This window comes from Petromyzon marinus, chromosome 63 (genome assembly GCF_048934315.1).
Source record: "Petromyzon marinus isolate PM22_M1 ecotype Great Lakes invasive population chromosome 63, UKy_Petmar_22M1.pri1.0, whole genome shotgun sequence".
Taxonomy (NCBI): Eukaryota; Metazoa; Chordata; class Hyperoartia; order Petromyzontiformes; family Petromyzontidae; genus Petromyzon; species Petromyzon marinus.
In genome coordinates this window covers 3,848,204-3,867,066 of record NC_133729.1, presented here as the reverse complement: position 1 = coordinate 3,867,066, position 18,863 = coordinate 3,848,204, and the positions used below count along the sequence as shown (strand labels likewise).

Below are 18,863 nucleotides of genomic sequence, written 5' to 3'. Positions count from 1 at the left end.
CTCGTGAAGGACGCTACTGGGCAGTTGGAGGTAGTCGCCCTCCAACAACAACGGAGGGCGGAGGAGCGACGCTCAGAACAACGAGCGGAGCGCCGGGTGGCTAAAGCACAGCAGATTGGCACAGTAGGGGGCACAGGTGGTGCATCAGCCAGTCATCTCAGTCAGTCGACCCGTGGCACCTGGGTCTGCCCAGTGACCTGCCAGCGGGCGTTCGACACTTCACGTGGCCTCACGGTGCACATAGCCTGGCACAAGCGTCGTGGTGACGTCACCGCCACTTAGTGGCGAATGGCGGTTGTTGTTGTTTTTGTTATATAAGATCCTTGACCTTTAACTCCGCCCCTAACCCCGCCCTTAACTGGGCCGCAGACTTAAACCGGCACGGAAGCGAGCGGCTCGCCATCGCTGAGTTCGTGAATTCGTGAGTTCGTGAGTTAGTTCGTGAATGAATGAATGAGTTAGTTCGTGAGTGAGTGAGTGAGTTCGTGAGTGAGTTCGGGAGTGAGATAGTGAGTTCGTGAGTGAGTTCGGGAGTGAGATAGTGAGTTCGTGAGTGAGTTCGGGAGTGAGTTCGGTGGCGGTGGTGCCAGGGCAGTTGTGGTGCTCTCACAATTTCGACACCGGTTCAAGGCGCTGTTGTTGTTGTTACTACAACCACTAAACTGTTACATTATGTGTGTCGGTGTGTGTGTCGGTGTGTGTGTGTCAGTGTGTGTGTCGGTGTGTGTGTGTCCGTGTGTGTCGGTGTGTGTGTGTGTCGGTGTGTGTCTCTGTGTGTAAACTGGTCTACTCGGCCTTAAATGTGTACCTTGGTGTGGCGATGTGTGGAGTCAAACATCGCCACTCGGTGGGGGGGGGGGGGGGGGTGGGAGTAGGAGAGACAAAGGCGGCCGGGCGTGGTAGCTCTCCCACCCGCCCCATTGTGTGCCACAAGAGCCTCCGGCCTTCACAGACGCTGCCGCTCCTCGCCCCAACATGCTAGGGGAGATTGTTTGTCAACATCCACTGCTGGATGGTAACGGTGGGCCGACAGTGCCCCCAAACCGGCGGTTGATCGGTGTGACCATACTTCACCACGCTGGTCACACCGATGGCGTCAGTGTGTAGTAGGTGTGGTGTGTGTGTACAGGGTTACAGTGCCGTATTGTATGTACAGTGTGTGTGTATACAGGGTTACAGTGCCGTATTGTATGTACAGTGTGTGTGTGTACAGGGTTACAGTGCCGTATTGTATGTACAGTGTGTGTGTATACAGGGTTACAGTGCCGTATTGTATGTACAGTGTGTGTGTGTACAGGGTTACAGTGCCGTATTGTATGTACAGTGTGTGTATACAGGGTTACAGTGCCGTATTGTATGTACAGTGTGTATACAGGGTTAGTTACAGTTCTGTTGTATGTACAGTGTGTATACAGGGTTCATTACAGTTCTGTTGTATGTACAGTGTGTATACAGGGTTAGTTAAAGTTCTGTGTTGTATATACAGTGTGTATACAGGGTTAGTTACAGCTCTGTTGTATGTACAGTGTGTATACAGGGTTATTTACAGCTGTGTTGTATATACAGTGTGTGTATACAGGGTTAGTTACAGCTCTGTTGTATATACAGTGCGTATACAGGGTTAGTTACAGCTCTGTGTATGTATGTACAGTGTGTGTTTACAGGGTTAGTTACAGCTCTGTATGTACAGTGTGTGTATACAGGGTTACAGATCTGTTGTATGTACAGTGTGTATACAGGGTTAGTTACAGCTCTGTGTTGTATATACAGTGTGTGTATACAGGGTTAGTTACAGCTCTGTTGTGTATACAGTGTGTATACAGGGTTAGTTACAGCTCTGTGTTGTATATACAGTGTGTATACAGGGTTAATTACAGCTCTGTGTTGTATATACAGTGTGTGTATACAGGGTTAGTTACGTCTCTGTATGTACAGTGTGTGTACAGGGTTAGTTACAGCTCTGTGTTGTATATACAGTGTGTGTATACAGGGTTAGTTACAGCTCTGTGTATGTATGTACAGTGTGTGTATACAGGGTTAGTTACAGCTCTGTTGTATGTACAGTGTGTATACAGGGTTATTTACAGCTGTGTTGTATATACAGTGTGTGTATACAGGGTTAGTTACAGCTCTGTTGTATATACAGTGCGTATACAGGGTTAGTTACAGCTCTGTGTATGTATGTACAGTGTGTGTTTACAGGGTTAGTTACAGCTCTGTATGTACAGTGTGTGTATACAGGGTTACAGATCTGTTGTATGTACAGTGTGTATACAGGGTTAGTTACAGCTCTGTGTTGTATATACAGTGTGTATACAGGGTTAGTTACAGCTCTGTGTTGTATATACAGTGTGTATACAGGGTTAATTACAGCTCTGTGTTGTATATACAGTGTGTGTATACAGGGTTAGTTACGTCTCTGTATGTACAGTGTGTGTACAGGGTTAGTTACAGCTCTGTGTTGTATATACAGTGTGTGTATACAGGGTTAGTTACAGCTCTGTGTATGTATGTACAGTGTGTGTATACAGGGTTAGTTACAGCTCTGTGTTGTATATACAGTGTGTGTATACAGGGTTAGTTACAGCTCTGTGTTATGTACAGTGTGTGTATACAGGGTTAGTTACAGCTCTGTGTTGTATATACAGTGTGTATGTAGGGTTAGTTGCAGCTGTGTTGTATGTACAGTGTGTGTATACAGGGTTAGTTACAGCTCTGTGTTGTATATACAGTGTGTGTATACAGGGTTAGTTACAACTCTGTGTTTTATGTACAGTGTGTGTATACAGGGTTAGTTACAGCTCTGTGTTGTATATACAGTGTGTGTATACAGGGTTAGTTACAGCTCTGTATGTATGTACAGTGTGTGTATACAGGGTTAGTTACAGCTCTGTATGTACAGTGTGTATACAGGGTTAGTTACAGCTCTGTATGTACAGTGTGTATACAGGGTTACAGTTCTGTTGTATGTACAGTGTGTGTATACAGGGTTAGTTACAGCTCTGTGTTGTATATACAGTGTGTGTGTATACAGGGTTAGTTACAGCTCTATGTACAGTGTGTGTATACAGGGTTAGTTACAGCTCTGTGTTGTATGTACAGTGTGTATACAGGGTTAGTTACAGCTCTGTTGTATATACAGTGTGTGTATACAGGGTTAGTTACAGCTCTGTGTTGTATATACAGTGTGTGTATACATGGTTAGTTACAGCTCTATGTATGTACAGTGTGTGTATGCAGGGTTAGTTACAGCTCTGTGTATGTATGTACAGTGTGTGTATACAGGGTTAGTTACAGCTCTGTGTATGTACAGTGTGTGTATACAGGGTTAGTTGCAGCCCTGTGTTGTATATACAGTGTGTGTGCATACAGGGTTGGTTACAGTTCTGTGTTGTATATACAGTGTGTATACAGGGTTGGTTACAGCTCTGTGTTGTATATACAGTGTGTATACATGGTTAGTTACAGCTCTGTGTTGTATATACAGTGTGTATACAGGGTTGGTTACAGTTCTGTGTTGTATATACAGTGTGTATACAGGGTTAGTTACAGCTCTGTGTTGTATATACAGTGTGTGTATACAGGGTTAGTTACATCTCTGTGTTGTATATGCAGGGTTGGTTACAGCTCTGTGTTGTATATGCAGTGTGTATACAGGGTTGGTTACAGCTCTGTGTTGTATATACAGTGTGTGTATACAGGGTTAGTTACAGCTCTGTGTTGTATATGCAGGGTTGGTTACAGCTCTGTGTTGTATATACAGTGTGTGTATACAGGGTTAGTTACAGCTCTGTGTTGTATATACAGTGTGTATACAGGGTTAGTTACAGCTCTGTGTTGTATATACAGTGTGTGTATACAGAGTTGGTTGCAGTTCTGTTGTATGTACAGTGTGTGTATACAGAGTTAGTTACAGCTCTGTGTATGTATCGTGTGTGTGTGTGTACAATATTAGTTGGAGAATCATGTGTTGAATGTACAGTTTGTGTGTATACAGGGTTAGTTCCAGTGCTGTGTTGAATGTACAGTTTGTGTGTATACAGCGTTAGTTGCAGTGCTGTGTTGTATGTACAGTGTGTGCATAGCTCCGGTGGCCTCTGAATATCGCAAGGAAGAGCGTTCCAGACGGCCGCAGAAGGCGCGCGATGCAGTTACCGTCATTGATAAACACTCGTTACTTAGCTGTAATAATCTTACTCCTGCTGTTTGTGTTTAATTCTCCTTTCCCCGTACCTCTGAAAGAAGTTAAACATACAGACCTAATATAAGAAACCCAAAGCAGGACTCTCCTGAAAAATGATCATTGGACTCGCTTGTGCGTAAGTGATACAAAATTATTACGAGCAACTTTTGCGCCCATGGCGCGCGCACCACGGCAAGAAGAGAGAGAGAGGAAAATGGGAAATGCCTTTCCCGTACTGCCGCGACGCCGTTTTCACGACGCTTTTTGGACAAAGCGCGATGAGCGAATGGGGGAAAGGCATCTGTTGTTCGAACGGGGAAGGCATCTGTTGTTCGAACGGGGAAGGCGAATTGGACGCAACGCGATTCGAGCGAGCGGACACTACGTCGCGCGAGCAGGAACAAGCGGTCGTACGGCTGACCCCCCGGGGGTTGGCGTCCATCGCACAGGGCATTGGGATGCTGCTGGATGCTTCCGGATGCCACCCACACTCGCCTCGGTCTTCGTCACGGAATCTCGTACGCACCGTCGCGCGTTATCGCCCACCGTTTGCCGTTGCCCTACATTGTATACTTTTTTTATTTAAAGCTTTCGTGACTGCAGGGATTCATATTCTTGGTTCTTTCGTTAAAGTCACGTAGAAGGGAAACAAAATAATAAAAACAATAAAATTATCACGACGTTTCGACTGCAACACAAGCAATCATCATCAGGTGTGCAAACCACAGTGGTTTTCACATCTGATGATGGTTTTCACACCTGATGACGATTGCTTGTGTTGCAGTCGAAACGTGAGAATTTTATTGTTCTATATTTTTATTGTTTCCCTTCTACGTGGCTTTACCGGAAGAACCAAGAATATTGTATACATTGCTCATTCGAGCGCGATTTTTCCATCGCGTGCCGTTCCTCGGGAACGCAGCTACTAGCGCCGCGTTGCAGGAGGACGGTACCCTAGGAGGGGAAAAGGATGGCGAAGGAACGGAGGGACGGGATGAAGGGGGTCAGGAGAGACGGGTATGGGGAGGCGGACGAGGCTGTATGAGGGCCTCTCACTGCTGCTCTTGCTGCTGCTGCGAGGAGGAGGAGGAGCGGCGTCGGTTTTCGCAGTGGGCGGGGAGAGGGGATTCAGAGTGGAGGGTGGCCACACCTGGTAGTCACTTGGTTTACGGGAGGATTGAGCCGGTTTAGAGTGAGAGATGGAGACATACAGATGAGAGGGGTAGGGATTAAGAGTGTTGGGAGGCGCACAGTAGCCATGTGGTTTACGAGAGGCCTGAGCTGGTTTTAGATACGTCCATGATTGTTGTAAAGGCTACACGGTGAAGGGTGGCGGGGCTGGGCTGTGTCTGGTGGCTGGGTGGAATCCGTGCTGTGGTGATGCGGCGATGATGTGACGATGACGATGCGGCGATGACACCTGATGATGGGGCGATGATGCCGTGATGGTGCGGCGATGACGCGGCGATGACGCGGCAGTGCTGGCGACGCCGTGCTGACGTCGCGGCGATGATGATGCCGCGTGCCGCAGGAACCACACCATGGTGTCGGCTGCGTGGGTGCCTCCCGTGTGCGCCACCCTCCTGCCGCACGTCGGCGGCATTGTGGGCGGCCTGCTCACGCGGAGCGAGATCAAGGGCTGGTACGAGGGCCTCAAGAAGCCCGCTTGGCGGCCGCCCAACCGGGCCTTCCCCGTGGTGTGGCCGCTGCTGTACACTGGCATGGGGTGAGTCGTTAGTAAGGCCCCACTGAGCTACGTCGTAGCTTCTTTATATTTTTTTTCAGAAGCACACCTTGGCCGTAGTAAGTGTTAGCTCAGCGGTACTTGCAGCGAGCATGCAAACGCAGCACGTGGCTCTGATAAGAGTGTTACGTAATGACTTTGAAACTGATTGGTCTACACCAGAGAGAGTCGCGGACTTCATGGGCTTGTCTCACCGCCAACGTCAGACCAGAGGACAACGCCACAAGGCAAAAATTGCACGCTTGGGTACTGCCAAAAGGTATCCCATGTTCTTTGGTTCTTTCGGTAAAGTCACGTAGAATGAGAATAAAATAATAAATTAATAAAATAAAATAATAAAATTCTCACGACGTTTCGGCCACAACACAAGTGGCCTTCTTAAGGTGAAAGGAACAGACCTGTCGGGACGACAATGAACGTTGTTAAGATTCATAGCGTCTTTTTAAGCTGGTTTAGAGAAGTGAGGCACCTTGACAAAGGGGTTTACATATCAAACAGGAAAATTTAGCATTGAAATAGCTCCTGTTTGATATGTGGACCCCTTTGTCAAGGTGCCTCACTTCTCTAAACCAGCTTAAAAAGACGCTACGAATCTTAACAACGTTCATTGAAGCTGTGTCGTCCCGACAGGTCTGTTCCTTTCACCTGAAGAAGACCACTTGTGTTGTGGCCGAAACGTCGTGAGAATTTTATTGTGTTATTTTGTTTTATTAATTTATTATTTTATTCTCATTCTACGTGACTTTACCGAAAGAACCAAAGAAGATGAATCCCTGCAGTCACGAAAGCTTTAAATCGAAAGGTATCCCGTGATGTAGCTGCTGCTCACCCCCCGAGCTGTAAATGCTCTGGCACGTGCATTGTCATTGCGCTGTTCGCCTTGTGGCGTTGTCCTCTGGTCTGACGCTGGTGGTGAGACTAGGCCGTGAAGAAGGGCCGCTACCGTCTCTGGTGTAGGCGAAATCGGTTTCAAAGACGATGCGTAACATTGTTATCGGAGCCACGTGTTGTGTTTGCATGTTCACCGCAAGTACCGTGCGTGGTCAACGCAAGATGTATCCATTACGGTGTATGAACATCTTGACACACCATCCGTTTAATTGCCACGAAGGCTCAAACCCTCTTCTTATCGTTCACACTTTGACAACTGGCAAAGTATGACAAATGAATGGTTTACTGCTGCAAGAGGTCCCGTGACCTGTTGCATTGCCAGAAAGGGGCTGAGCCCGTTCTTATTTCCTTTCAAACTCGCAACTGCCGGGTCACACTGCAGGGTCACACGTCGGCACCTGCGTCTTTGCTTCTGCGTGCGGGGCAGGTACGCGTCATACCTGGTGTGGCGTGACGTTGGGGGCTTCACCGACGATGCCGTGACGCCGCTGGGCCTCTACGGGGCTCAGCTGGCCCTCAACTGGATGTGGACCCCGATTTTCTTCAAGGCTCATCGCATGGGCTTGGTATGCAATCGCCTGTATACAACACCTCTATGTACAACACAACATGCACGCTTGTACACATATACACACCTCTATACACACATATATATACAACACAACATGCATGCGACACACCTCTATACACCTCTATATATAACGCAACATGCATACGAGATTCATGGTTATCAACGAGATTCGTTGGTTCTCAACGAGTTCTAAAAGACAACGCTTCTTAAAGTCCGGCAAATGAACAGATGCACCGGTCTTCACTGAGACGCCATTTATGCCTCATTATTGTGTAATAGCCGACACCCCCTACTGGCCGAGTGGCTTAAAGACCTTTAACCCGGAACTTCCTGGTCAAGTGACCAAACTGAGCACCCTCATATCAGGACGTTCCTGTATAAACACTCCCCTCCCCCCCCATATCTGCCATGGGACAGAACATCTGTGTAAAAAGAGCTTTGTTGCTCATCGGATTCCTCCAGTTAAATACAGTTTCTAAATGTTCATTCCTTGGAAACCGGAGCAGCCGGAGTTCGCTCGCACGCGAGCGGGAGGTTGAAACGCTCAATCCCCCCTGCAGATGGAACGGATTGAGATTAGCACTTGTTAAGCGATACGCACCTGGACAAGGACTCCTCTAATTTCGAACGAGTTAGGTTCCAGAGGTCTGTTTGTAAGTCGATTTGATAGCAAGTCCAACTTTACTCTCTGTCGATTCCAAACACATATGGCGTGTACACTAAACACGGGGAATGGCTTTAAAAGTTGTATAATCTCATGCAGATGTAGATGCCACTGGTTCTTCACGGTCTGCAGATGTAGATGACACTGGTTCTTCATGTTATGTAGATGCCACTGGTTCTTCACGTTCTGTAGATGTTAATGGTTCTTCACGTTCTGCAGATGTAGATGACACTGGTTCTTCACGTTCTGCAGATGTAGATGCCACTGGTTCTTCACGTTCTGCAGATGTAGATGACACTGGTTCTTCACGTTCTGTAGATGTAGATGCCACTGGTTCTTCACTCTCTACAGAGGTAGATGCCACTAGTTCTTCACGTACTGCAGATGGTTGAACTTACGACTCTCAGTCCGAACAGGCAACTGGACACACGGACGGGTTTGTTCGTATCTCTGAAAGTTCGTAAGTCGAGCGTCCGTTAAGTCGAGAAGTCCCTGTACATTTGATTCTGATTCTTTGGAAACTTGGAACAGCCGGAGAGAGGGGGGGCGCGGTGGGGGGCGGGGGGGCGGGAGGCGGGGGGGGCGGTGCAACGTTCGATCCCCCGTGCAGGTGGAACGGATGGGGAATTGTCGCGCGACCGACCCCCGCCATCTCACCTCCGCTGCGTCCCCACGCAGGCTTTTGCCGAGATCCTGCTGCTGTGCGGCACGGCGGCGGCGACCGCTGTCAGCTGGTGCCCCATCAACACGACGGCGGCCATGCTCATGGTGCCCTACCTGGCGTGGCTGAGCTTCGCCGCTGCGCTCAACTACAGGGTGTGGCAGGACAACAAGGGGCCGGGGGAGGGGGAGAGCGATAAGAAGGAAGGATGATGGCTCGCTGGAACGTTGGGAAAGCGAATTCCACTGCTTGTTGCTGTGCTTGGTTTTGTCGCCCCCAACCCCTGCGCCTTCCGATCCATCACCGTTGGCTATGTACTGTGGTGCCCAAGAAGTTCAGCATTCATACATGCACACTGCTACACACACTATACAATGCGCTACGCGATGCGATACACTACACTATACACTACACTATATACTACACACACTGCGCTTTACACTACACTATACACTACACACACTATACAATGCACTACGCGATGCGATACACTACACTATACACTACACTATATACTACACACACTGCGCTTTACACTACACTATAAAATACACTACACTATTATACACTACACTATACACTACACACACTGTACAATACACAACACGATGCAATACACTACACTACACTATATACTACACACACACTATACAATGCACTACGCGATGCACTACACGAAACACTACACTATATACTACACACACTATACAATGCACTACGCGATGCAATACACTACACTATATACTACACACACTGCGCTTTACACTACACTATAAAATACACCACACTATAAAATACACTACACTATTATACACTACACTATATACTACACACACTATACAATACACAACACGATGCAATACACTACACTATACACTACACTATACTATACACACTATACAATGGTTTGCTTCACGATCCTGACAAATCGCCCAGTGGTACTGGTTGATGTAATTACCAGCAAAACGTCGTACTACACCGTTTGGGCTGAAGTAATATACCACACTATCCACTACACACTAATATACACTATACACCACTATACACTACACTAGACAACACACTATACACTACAGTACACTATACACTACACTAAAGACTACACACACTGCGCTATGCACTAGACTATAAATAACCACTACACTATGCACTATTATACACTGCACTATACACTACACCATATACTACCCACACTGTGCTATACGCTACACTATAAAATACACTACACTATACACCGCTATATACTACCTACACTATAAAATACACTACACTACTATAAACTCCACTATATACTACGCCACACAACGCTATACACTGCACACTACTAGACACCACCCCACTGTAACGCGACACCGCTGTACTCTGTTGAAGAGTGTCTCAATTTGAAAATCTTGAGAACTCGTTGTTCCTTGTTGCGTTCAGTTTCATGTCTCCCGCCTCCCTCCCCCCACCACCGCCACCGCCGCCTGCCTCCCGCGCCCTCCGATCGGCACGGCTGGCGGCTACGTACGGTGGTGACGAAGAAGTTCAACACACGCACATGCACGCACATGCACACGTGCGCGCACACGCACGTACACACGCGCGCACACACACGCGCACGTGCACGCACGCGCGCGCACGTACACGCGCGTACACGCACGCGCACGCACACATGCGCACACACGCATGCACACGCACATGCACACACGCACACACGCACAAGTTGCGTTACTAATCACGCGGGTTTCTCCTCTCTCGGTCCTTCCACGTCATCGGCCACTTCGTCGTTTGGGCTTGATCGGGTTTGTTGTTGTTATTGTTCTGGCCAGGCCGCTGCTGAAAAAGAGCCGGTGTCGCTTGGGCGTTGGGGCCTTACCTGGTGACATGTAGAAGAAGAAGAACAAACATACCCCGAAAGTTTTAGTTTAGATTACGAGTGGGGCACTGGCCTAGGGAGAAGTGATAACTTCACAACGCCGTTCTCTTACTCACCGTCATCCCCCCCACCCCCCCCCCCTCTGAATGATCATCGCGGCTCGTATCGTAGAGCTGTCAAGCTCACCACTAGTACACTCACCACTAGTACACTCACCACTAGTACACTCACCACTAGTACACTCGCCACTAGTACACTCACCACTAGTACACTCACCACTAGTACACTCATCACTAGTACACTCACCACTAGTACACTCACCACTACTACTACACTCACCACTAGTACACTCACCACTAGTACACTCACCACTAGTACACTCACCACTAGTACACTCACCACTAGCTCACTCACCACTACACTCACCACTAGTACACTCACCACTAGTACACTCACCACTAGCTCACTCACCACTAGCACACTCGCCACTAGTACACTCACCACTAGTACACTCACCACTAGTACACTCACCACTAGCACACTCGCCACTAGCACACTCGCCACTAGTACACTCACCACTAGTACACTCACCACTAGTACACTCATCACTAGTACACCCACCACTAGCACACTCATCACTAGTACACTCACCACTAGTACACTCACCACTAGTACACTCACCACTAGTACACTCACCACTAGTACACTCATCACTAGTACACTCACCACGAGTACACTCATCACTAGTACACTCACCACTACTACTACACTCACCACTACTACTACACTCACCACTAGTACACTCACCACTAGTACACTCACCACTAGCTCACTCACCACTACACTCACCACTAGTACACTCACCACTAGTACACTCACCACTAGTACACTCAACACTAGTACACTCACCACTAGTACACTCACCACTAGTACACTCACCACTAGTACACTCACCACTAGTACACTCATCACTAGCACACTCACCACTAGTACACTCACTACTACACTCACCACTAGTACACTCACCACTACACTCATCACTAGTACACCCACCACTAGCTCACTCATCACTAGTACACTCACCACTAGTACACTCACTACTACACTCACCACTAGTACACTCACCACTACACTCATCACTAGTACACTCACTACTACACTTACCAATACTACACTCACCACTAGTACACCCACCACTAGTACACCCACCACTAGTACACTCACCACTAGTACACTCACCACTAGTACACTCATCACTAGTACACTCACCACTACACTCATCACTAGTACACTCACTACTACACTTACCAATACTACACTCACCACTAGTACACACATCACTAGTACACACATCACTAGTACACCCACCACTAGTACACTCATCACTAGTACACTCATCACTAGTACAGTCATCACTACACTGCCTTGGACGTTCTGTGTAGGAAGAAGTCGAAACAAATCGCTTCATAGCTCATCGGATTCCCACTCCGCAGTCTAAAATAAAGGTTCCCATTAGGAAGCAAATTTATCAAAGAAAGCAAAACTATGTTGCACCGTTTCGATTGGCGTTCGACGTTACCTTTAAATAAACACTGGCATTCAACCTTCGTGTTGGGTGGAGGTTTTGTTTTGTTTCAGGCCGAGTCAACCTAGAGGTGGTCCTGACTGAGTTCTCATTTCAGGCCGAGTCAACCTAGAGGTGGTCCTGACTGAGTTCTCATTTCAGGCCGAGTCAACCTAGAGGTGGTCCTGACTGAGTTCTCATTTCAGGCCGAGTCAACCTAGAGGTGGTCCTGACTGAGTTCTCATTTCAGGCCGAGTCAACCTAGAGGTGGTCCTGACTGAGTTCTTATTTCAGGCTGAGTCAACCTAGAGGTGGTCCTGACGAGTTCTCATTCCTTGCCGAGTCAACCTAGAGGTGGTCCTGACAGTTCTCATTCCAGGCCGAGTCAACCTAGAGGTGGTCCTGACAGTTATCATTCCAGGCCGAGTCAACCTAGAGGTGGTCCTGACGAGTTCTCATTCCTTGCCGAGTCAACCTAGAGGTGGTCCTGACAGAGTTCTCATTTCAGGCTGAGTCAACCTAGAGGTGGACCTGACAGTTCTCATTCCAGGCCGAGTCAACCTAGAGGTGGTCCTGACTCAGTTCTCATTTCAGGCCGAGTCAACCTAGAGGTGGTCCTTTCTCAGTTCTCATTTCAGGCCGAATCAACCTAGAGGTGGTCCTGACTTCTCATTTCAGGCCGAGTCAACCTAGAGGCGGTCCTGACGAGTTCTCATTCCAGGCCGAGTCAACCTAGAGGTGGTCCTAACTTCTCATTTCAGGCCGAGTCAACCTAGAGGCGGTCCTGACTTCTCATTCCAGGCCGAGTCAACCTAGAGGTGGTCCTGACAGAGTTCTCATTTCAGGCTGAGTCAACCTAGAGGTGGTCCTGACAGAGTTCTCATTTCAGGCTGAGTCAACCTAGAGGTGGTCCTGACGAGTTCTCATTCCAGGCCGAGTCAACCTAGAGGTGGTCCTGACGAGTTGTCATTTCAGGCCGAGTCAACCTAGAGGCGGTCCTGACAGTTCTCATTTCAGGCTGAGTCAACCTAGAGGTGGTCCTGACGAGTTCTCATTCCAGGCCGAGTCAACCTAGAGGTGGTCCTGACGAGTTCTCATTCCAGGCCGAGTCAACCTCGAGGTGGTCCTGACGAGTTCTCATTCCAGGCCGAGTCAACCTAGAGGTGGTCCTGACGAGTTCTCATTCCAGGCCGAGTCAACCTAGAGGTGGTCCTGACGAGTTCTCATTCCAGGCTGAGTCAACCTAGAGGTGGTCCTGACAGAGTTCTCATTTCAGGCCGAGTCAACCTAGAGGCGCTCTTGACAAACTTCTCATAAAAAATTTTAAATTAATTTTTGACATTTTTAAAAGTAATAAAATTTATTAAAATTTTTACATTTTTATTTAATTTGTATTTTCTATCTACGTGACTTTACCGAAAGAACCAATAATATTTATTTTCCTTTTCAAAATATTACTGGGGGTGGAGTGGGCGGGTGGGGGCTCAGTACCTGGAGCCCAGGGGCCTACAAAATCTAAATCCGTCAATGTCATCACCAGCGAAACGTCGTACTAAAAAAAATCGTAAATGTTGTGGATTCACTCTTCAACACACCGGTAGGCTAAAGTATTGAACTCCTTTGTCAACGTGACACTTTTTTCTTTTTTAGCTGATCGGCCGTGTCGGGTGGTGGAGGGTTACGACTTACATTGATAAATAACGCGATCTAAACCCATCATGAATAATATTGGTCGCGAAAGGCTTAATCTGACGTCAATGATGTCGGCTGGGGCACGATGGTTCACCGCTGTGCGAGTTTAACGATCGGATTTGAAACTTGTTGGGGGTGGGTGGGTGGTGGGCCGGGAGCGAAGGGGTGGCCGACCGCAGTAACTCGTCAACCCTGACAGACCCAATGGAGACGAAGCCCTGGCGTTTCCCACCTTCCACGATCATCACTGCGGCTCACTGTCCACCGCCGCACGCTGCAAACTAGTCGCCCTGTTCATTGTTCAGTTTCGTGTATTTGGGTTATAGCGCCCCGTGAGCCATTCGGCTCTTGAATCGGGTGCAACTGCAACAACACAAAAAAACTAAAACACGAACAAGAAAAACATCTTAAAGTGACGACGCGCAAACAGGAAAAATCGGCAAAGTCTTCCAGCAAAAAGCACCGTATATCAACGCTGTGTGCAAAAATCCCAGTGGGATGCAAGTCAAACAACAACAACAACCATGAGACAATTTAGATTAAAGTTATCAGTCTAACTCTGTACAACAACAAACAAACATGGCTAAACCAAAACGTTTTCGAAATCACCAAAATAAAGTTATAAAAACAATGTTAACAGTGATCATAGCAACTGGGATTCAAATGTAACAATAAAAGATATACAGTACATGTACGTTCATAACATGTATGTTCATAACATGTATGTTCATTGTTGTAAGCATTGAGAGCACGTGGTAAGCATTGGGAGCACGTGATCAGCATTGCGAACACGTGATAAGCATTGAGAACACGTGGTAAGCATTGCGAACACGTGGCTAGCATTGAGAACACGTGGTAAGCATTAAGAACACGTGGTAAACATTGAGAACACGTGGTAAGCATTGAGAACACGTGGCAAGCATTGAGAACACGTGGTAAGCATTGAGAACACGTGGTCAGCATTGAGAACACGTGGTCAGCATTGAGAACACGTGGTAAGCATTGAGAACACGTGGTAAGCATTGAGAACACGTGGCAAGCATTGGAGACACGTGGTAACATTGAGAACACGTGGTAAGCATTAAGAACACGTGGTAAGCATTGAGAACACGTGGTAAGCATTGAGAACACGTGGCAAGCATTGGAGACACGTGGTAACATTGAGAACACGTGGCAAGCATTGGAGACACGTGGTAACATTGAGAACACGTGGTAAGCATTGAGAACACGTGGTAAGCATTGAGAACACGTGGCAAGCATTGGAGACACGTGGTAACATTGAGAACACGTGGTAAGCATTGAGAACACGTGGTAAGCATTGAGAACACGTGGTAAGCATTGAGAACACGTGGTAAACACCGGCAGCGCACGAACCCCACGGAAGCGGCAGACGCGGAATGTAAATAAGCAAAACCATCCAGTCGTATTCTTTGGTTCTTTCGGTAAAGTTCTAATTATTTTAATTAATTATAAACAAAACAATTCTATCTACGTGACTTTAGAAAAATAATTATGATTATTCTTTAAAATTAGAATTACTTTTCCAAATAATGATTATTTTTCTATCTACGTGACGTTAGACAATTCATTGTAATTTTAATAAATGTTCTATCTACGTGATTTTACGGAAAGAAGCAACACACGATGAATTGCTACAGTCACGAAAGTTTCAAGTCGACATTTCTCCAGTCGTCAGTGCCGACGGCTGCGCTCATCAGCAACAGAGGCCGCTAGCACGACGTGGAACTCGCGACAATGCCCCGATACACAAGACACGAAGAAGACTTCACGGCGAACGAACGCAGCTGCTGCTCCAGACGCGGTGGCTAGGAGATGTTAACTACCTCGCCTGGTGTGCAGGAGGTCGTGGGTTCGATCCCGACCTTGACGCCTGCTGTATATTTGGAGTTTGCGTGTCTCTCTCTCTCTAATCATCATCATGATCACGGTGGCTAGGAGATGTTAACTACCTCGCCTGGTGTGCAGGAGGTCGTGGGTTCGATCCCGACCTTGACGCCTGCTGTATATTTGGAGTTTGCGTGTCTCTCTCTCTCTAATCATCATCATGATCACGGTGGCTAGGAGATGTTAACTACCTCGCCTGGTGTGCAGGAGGTCGTGGGTTCGATCCCGACCCTGACGCCTGCTGCTGTATATTTGGAGTTTGCGTCTCTCTCTCTCTCATCATCATCATCACGGTGGCTAGGAGATGTTAACTACCTCGCCTGGTGTACAGGAGGTCGTGGGTTCGATCCCGACCCTGACGCCTGCTGCTGCTGTATATTTGGAGTTTGCGTGTCTCTCTCTCTCTCACCATCATCACGGTGGCTAGGAGATGTTAACTACCTCGCCTGGTGTACAGGAGGTCGTGGGTTCGATCCCGACCTTGACACCTGCTGCTGTATATTTGGAGTCTGTGTGTGTCTCTCTCTCTCATCATCATCATCACGGTGGCTAGGAGATGTTAACTACCTCGCCTGGTGTGCAGGAGGTCGTGGGTTCGATCCCGACCCTGACGCCTGCTGCTGCTGTATATTTGGAGTTTGCGTCTCGCTCTCTCTCATCATACCACGTTGGGAAGTAGGTTAAAATGGAGTTATAAGATTTGAGGATACAACGACAACAACAACAGAGTGAGTTAATAAAAAGCGTGTAATAATACTAATTAAAAAAAAACATAAACGCAGCTCAGTGTGGTCTTTAAAAAAAACAAACCACGTGTTTTTAGAACGTGAAATTTTAGTTGTTGGTGCTGCATCTCCACCACCCCCCTTCTTCCACTCAAAAGGCCATCGCGATTAAAACGAATCGCGTGATTGACCACCTGTGTTGAACTTCTTTCGCACCGTACTTAGCCAACCGTGCTCATCGGAGGTGCTGAGGGTGGTTATGGTTGGAGTGCCTGTGTGTGTGTACACGTGTGTGTGTACACGTGTGTGTGTGTACACGTGTGTGCGTGCACGTGTGTGTGTGTACACGTGTGTGTGTGTACACGTGTGTGTACACGTGTGTGTGTGCACGTGTGTGTGTACACGTGTGTGTACACGTGTGTGTGTACACGTGTGTGTGTGTACACGTGTGTGCGTGCACGTGTGTGTGTGTACACGTGTGTGTGTGTACACGTGTGTGTACACGTGTGTGTGTGTGCACGTGTGTGTGTACACGTGTGTGTATACGTGTGTGTGTGTGTACACGTGTGTGCGTGCACGTGTGTGTGTGCACGTGTGTGTGTACACGTGTGTGTACACGTGTGTGTGTGCACGTGTGTGTACACGTGTGTGTGTGTGCACGTGTGTGCGTGCACGTGTGTGTATGCACGTGTGTGTACACGTTTGTGTGTGTGCACGTGTGTGTACACGTGTGTGTGTGTACACGTGTGTGTACACGTGTGTGTGTGTGCACGTGTGTGTGTGTGTATACGTGTGTGTACACGTGTGTGTGCACGTGTGTGTACACGTGTGTGTGTGCACGTGTGTGTACACGTGTGCGTGTGCACGTGTGTGTGTACACGTGTGTGTACACGTGTGTGTGTACACGTGTGTGTACACGTGTGTGTGTGCACGTGTGTGTGTACACGTATATGTGTGTGCACGTGTGTGTACACGTGTGTGTACACGTGTGTGTGTGTGTACACGTGTGTGTGTGTACACGTGTGTGTGTGTACAGGTGTGTGTGCACGTGTGTGTACACGTGTGTGTGTGTGCACGTGTGTGTGTACACGTGTGTGTGTGCACGTGTGTGTGTGTACACGTGTGTGTGTGCACGTGTGTGTACACGTGTGTGTGTGCACGTGTGTGTACACGTGTGTGTGTGTGTGCACGTGTGTGTACACGTGTGTGTGTGTGTGCACGTATGTGTGTACACGTGTGTGTACACGTGTGTGTGCACGTGTGTGTACACGTGTGTGTGTGCACGTGTGTGTACACGTGTGTGTGCACGTGTGTGTACACGTGTGTGTGTGTACACGTGTGTGTGTACACGTGTGCGTGTGTACACGTGTGTGTGCACGTGTGTGTGCACGTGTGTGTGCACGTGTGTGTGTGCACGTGTGTGTGTACACGTGTGTGTGCACGTGTGTGCGTGCACGTGTGTGTGTGTACACGTGTGTGTGTGTGCACGTGTGTGTGCACGTGTGTGTACACGTGTGTGTGTGTACACGTGTGTGTACACGTGTGTGTGCACGTGTGTGTACACGTGTGTGTGTGTACACGTGTGTGTGTACACGTGTGCGTGTGTACACGTGTGTGTGCACGTGTGTGTGCACGTGTGTGTGCACGTGTGTGTGTGCACGTGTGTGTGTACACGTGTGTGTGCACGTGTGTGCGTGCACGTGTGTGTGTGTACACGTGTGTGTGTGTGCACGTGTGTGTGCACGTGTGTGTACACGTGTGTGTGTGTACACGTGTGTGTACATGTGTGTGTGTGCACGTGTGTGTACACGTGTGTGTGTGCACGTGTGTGTACACGTGTGTGTGTGCACGTGTGTATACACGTGTGTGTGCACGTGTGTGTACACGTGTGTGTGTGTGCACGTGTGTGTACACGTGTGTGTGTGTACACGTGTGTGTGTACACGTGTGTGTGTGTGTACACGCGTTGTCAAGATCATCCTCTGTGGAGGAGGCTCGTGAAGGACGCTGCTGCTACTGGGCAGTTGGAGGCAGTCGGCCTGCAACAACAACGGAGGGCGGAGGAGCGACGCTCACAACAACGAGCGGAGCGCCGGGTGGCTAAAGCACAGCAGATTGGCACAGTAGGGGGCACAGGTGGTGCATCAGCCAGTCATCTCGGTCATCTCAGTCAGTCGACCCGTGGCACCTGCTGGGTCTGCCCCGTGACCTGCCAGCGGGCGTTCGACACTTCACGTGGCCTCAAGGTGCACCTAGCCTGGCACAAGCGTCGTGGTGACGTCACCGCCACTTAGTGGGGAATGGCGGTTGTTGTTGTACACGTGTGTGTGTTCACTTGTGTATGTTCACGTTTGTGTGTTCACGTGTGTATGTGTTCACATGTGTGTGTGTACACGTGTGTGCGTG

General features: G+C 48.3%; 1 protein-coding gene across 5 annotated transcripts; it reads left to right on the top strand.

The window, feature by feature from the left end:
- The first annotated feature begins 316 nt into the window (after positions 1-316).
- TSPO (translocator protein) lies at positions 317-12,179 on the top strand. Of its 5 annotated transcripts, none has more exons than XM_076054015.1 (4): positions 317-421; positions 5,715-5,909; positions 7,246-7,384; positions 8,732-12,179. In XM_076054015.1, exons 2-4 carry the CDS (start codon positions 5,725-5,727, stop codon positions 8,924-8,926), a joined length of 519 nt encoding a protein of 172 aa, XP_075910130.1. In that variant the 5' UTR covers positions 317-421; positions 5,715-5,724; the 3' UTR covers positions 8,927-12,179. The 5 variants fall into 5 exon arrangements, with proteins under 5 accessions (XP_075910130.1, XP_075910127.1, XP_075910128.1 ...); XM_076054012.1 differs by having other exon boundaries at positions 338-429; XM_076054013.1 differs by having other exon boundaries at positions 348-433.
- The last annotated feature ends 6,684 nt before the right edge of the window (positions 12,180-18,863 follow it).

Bases quoted from the DNA above. Each gene is read 5' to 3' on its own strand.
- TSPO (XM_032977600.2), top strand. From the start codon at position 4,652: ATGCTTCCGGATGCCACCCACACTCGCCTCGGTCTTCGTCACGGAATC. The intron at 4,702-5,714 runs GTACGCACCGTC...CGCGTGCCGCAG, and splicing joins GGTCTTCGTCACGGAATCTC to GAACCACACCATGGTGTCGG. The intron at 7,385-8,731 runs GTATGCAATCGC...GTCCCCACGCAG, and splicing joins AGGCTCATCGCATGGGCTTG to GCTTTTGCCGAGATCCTGCT.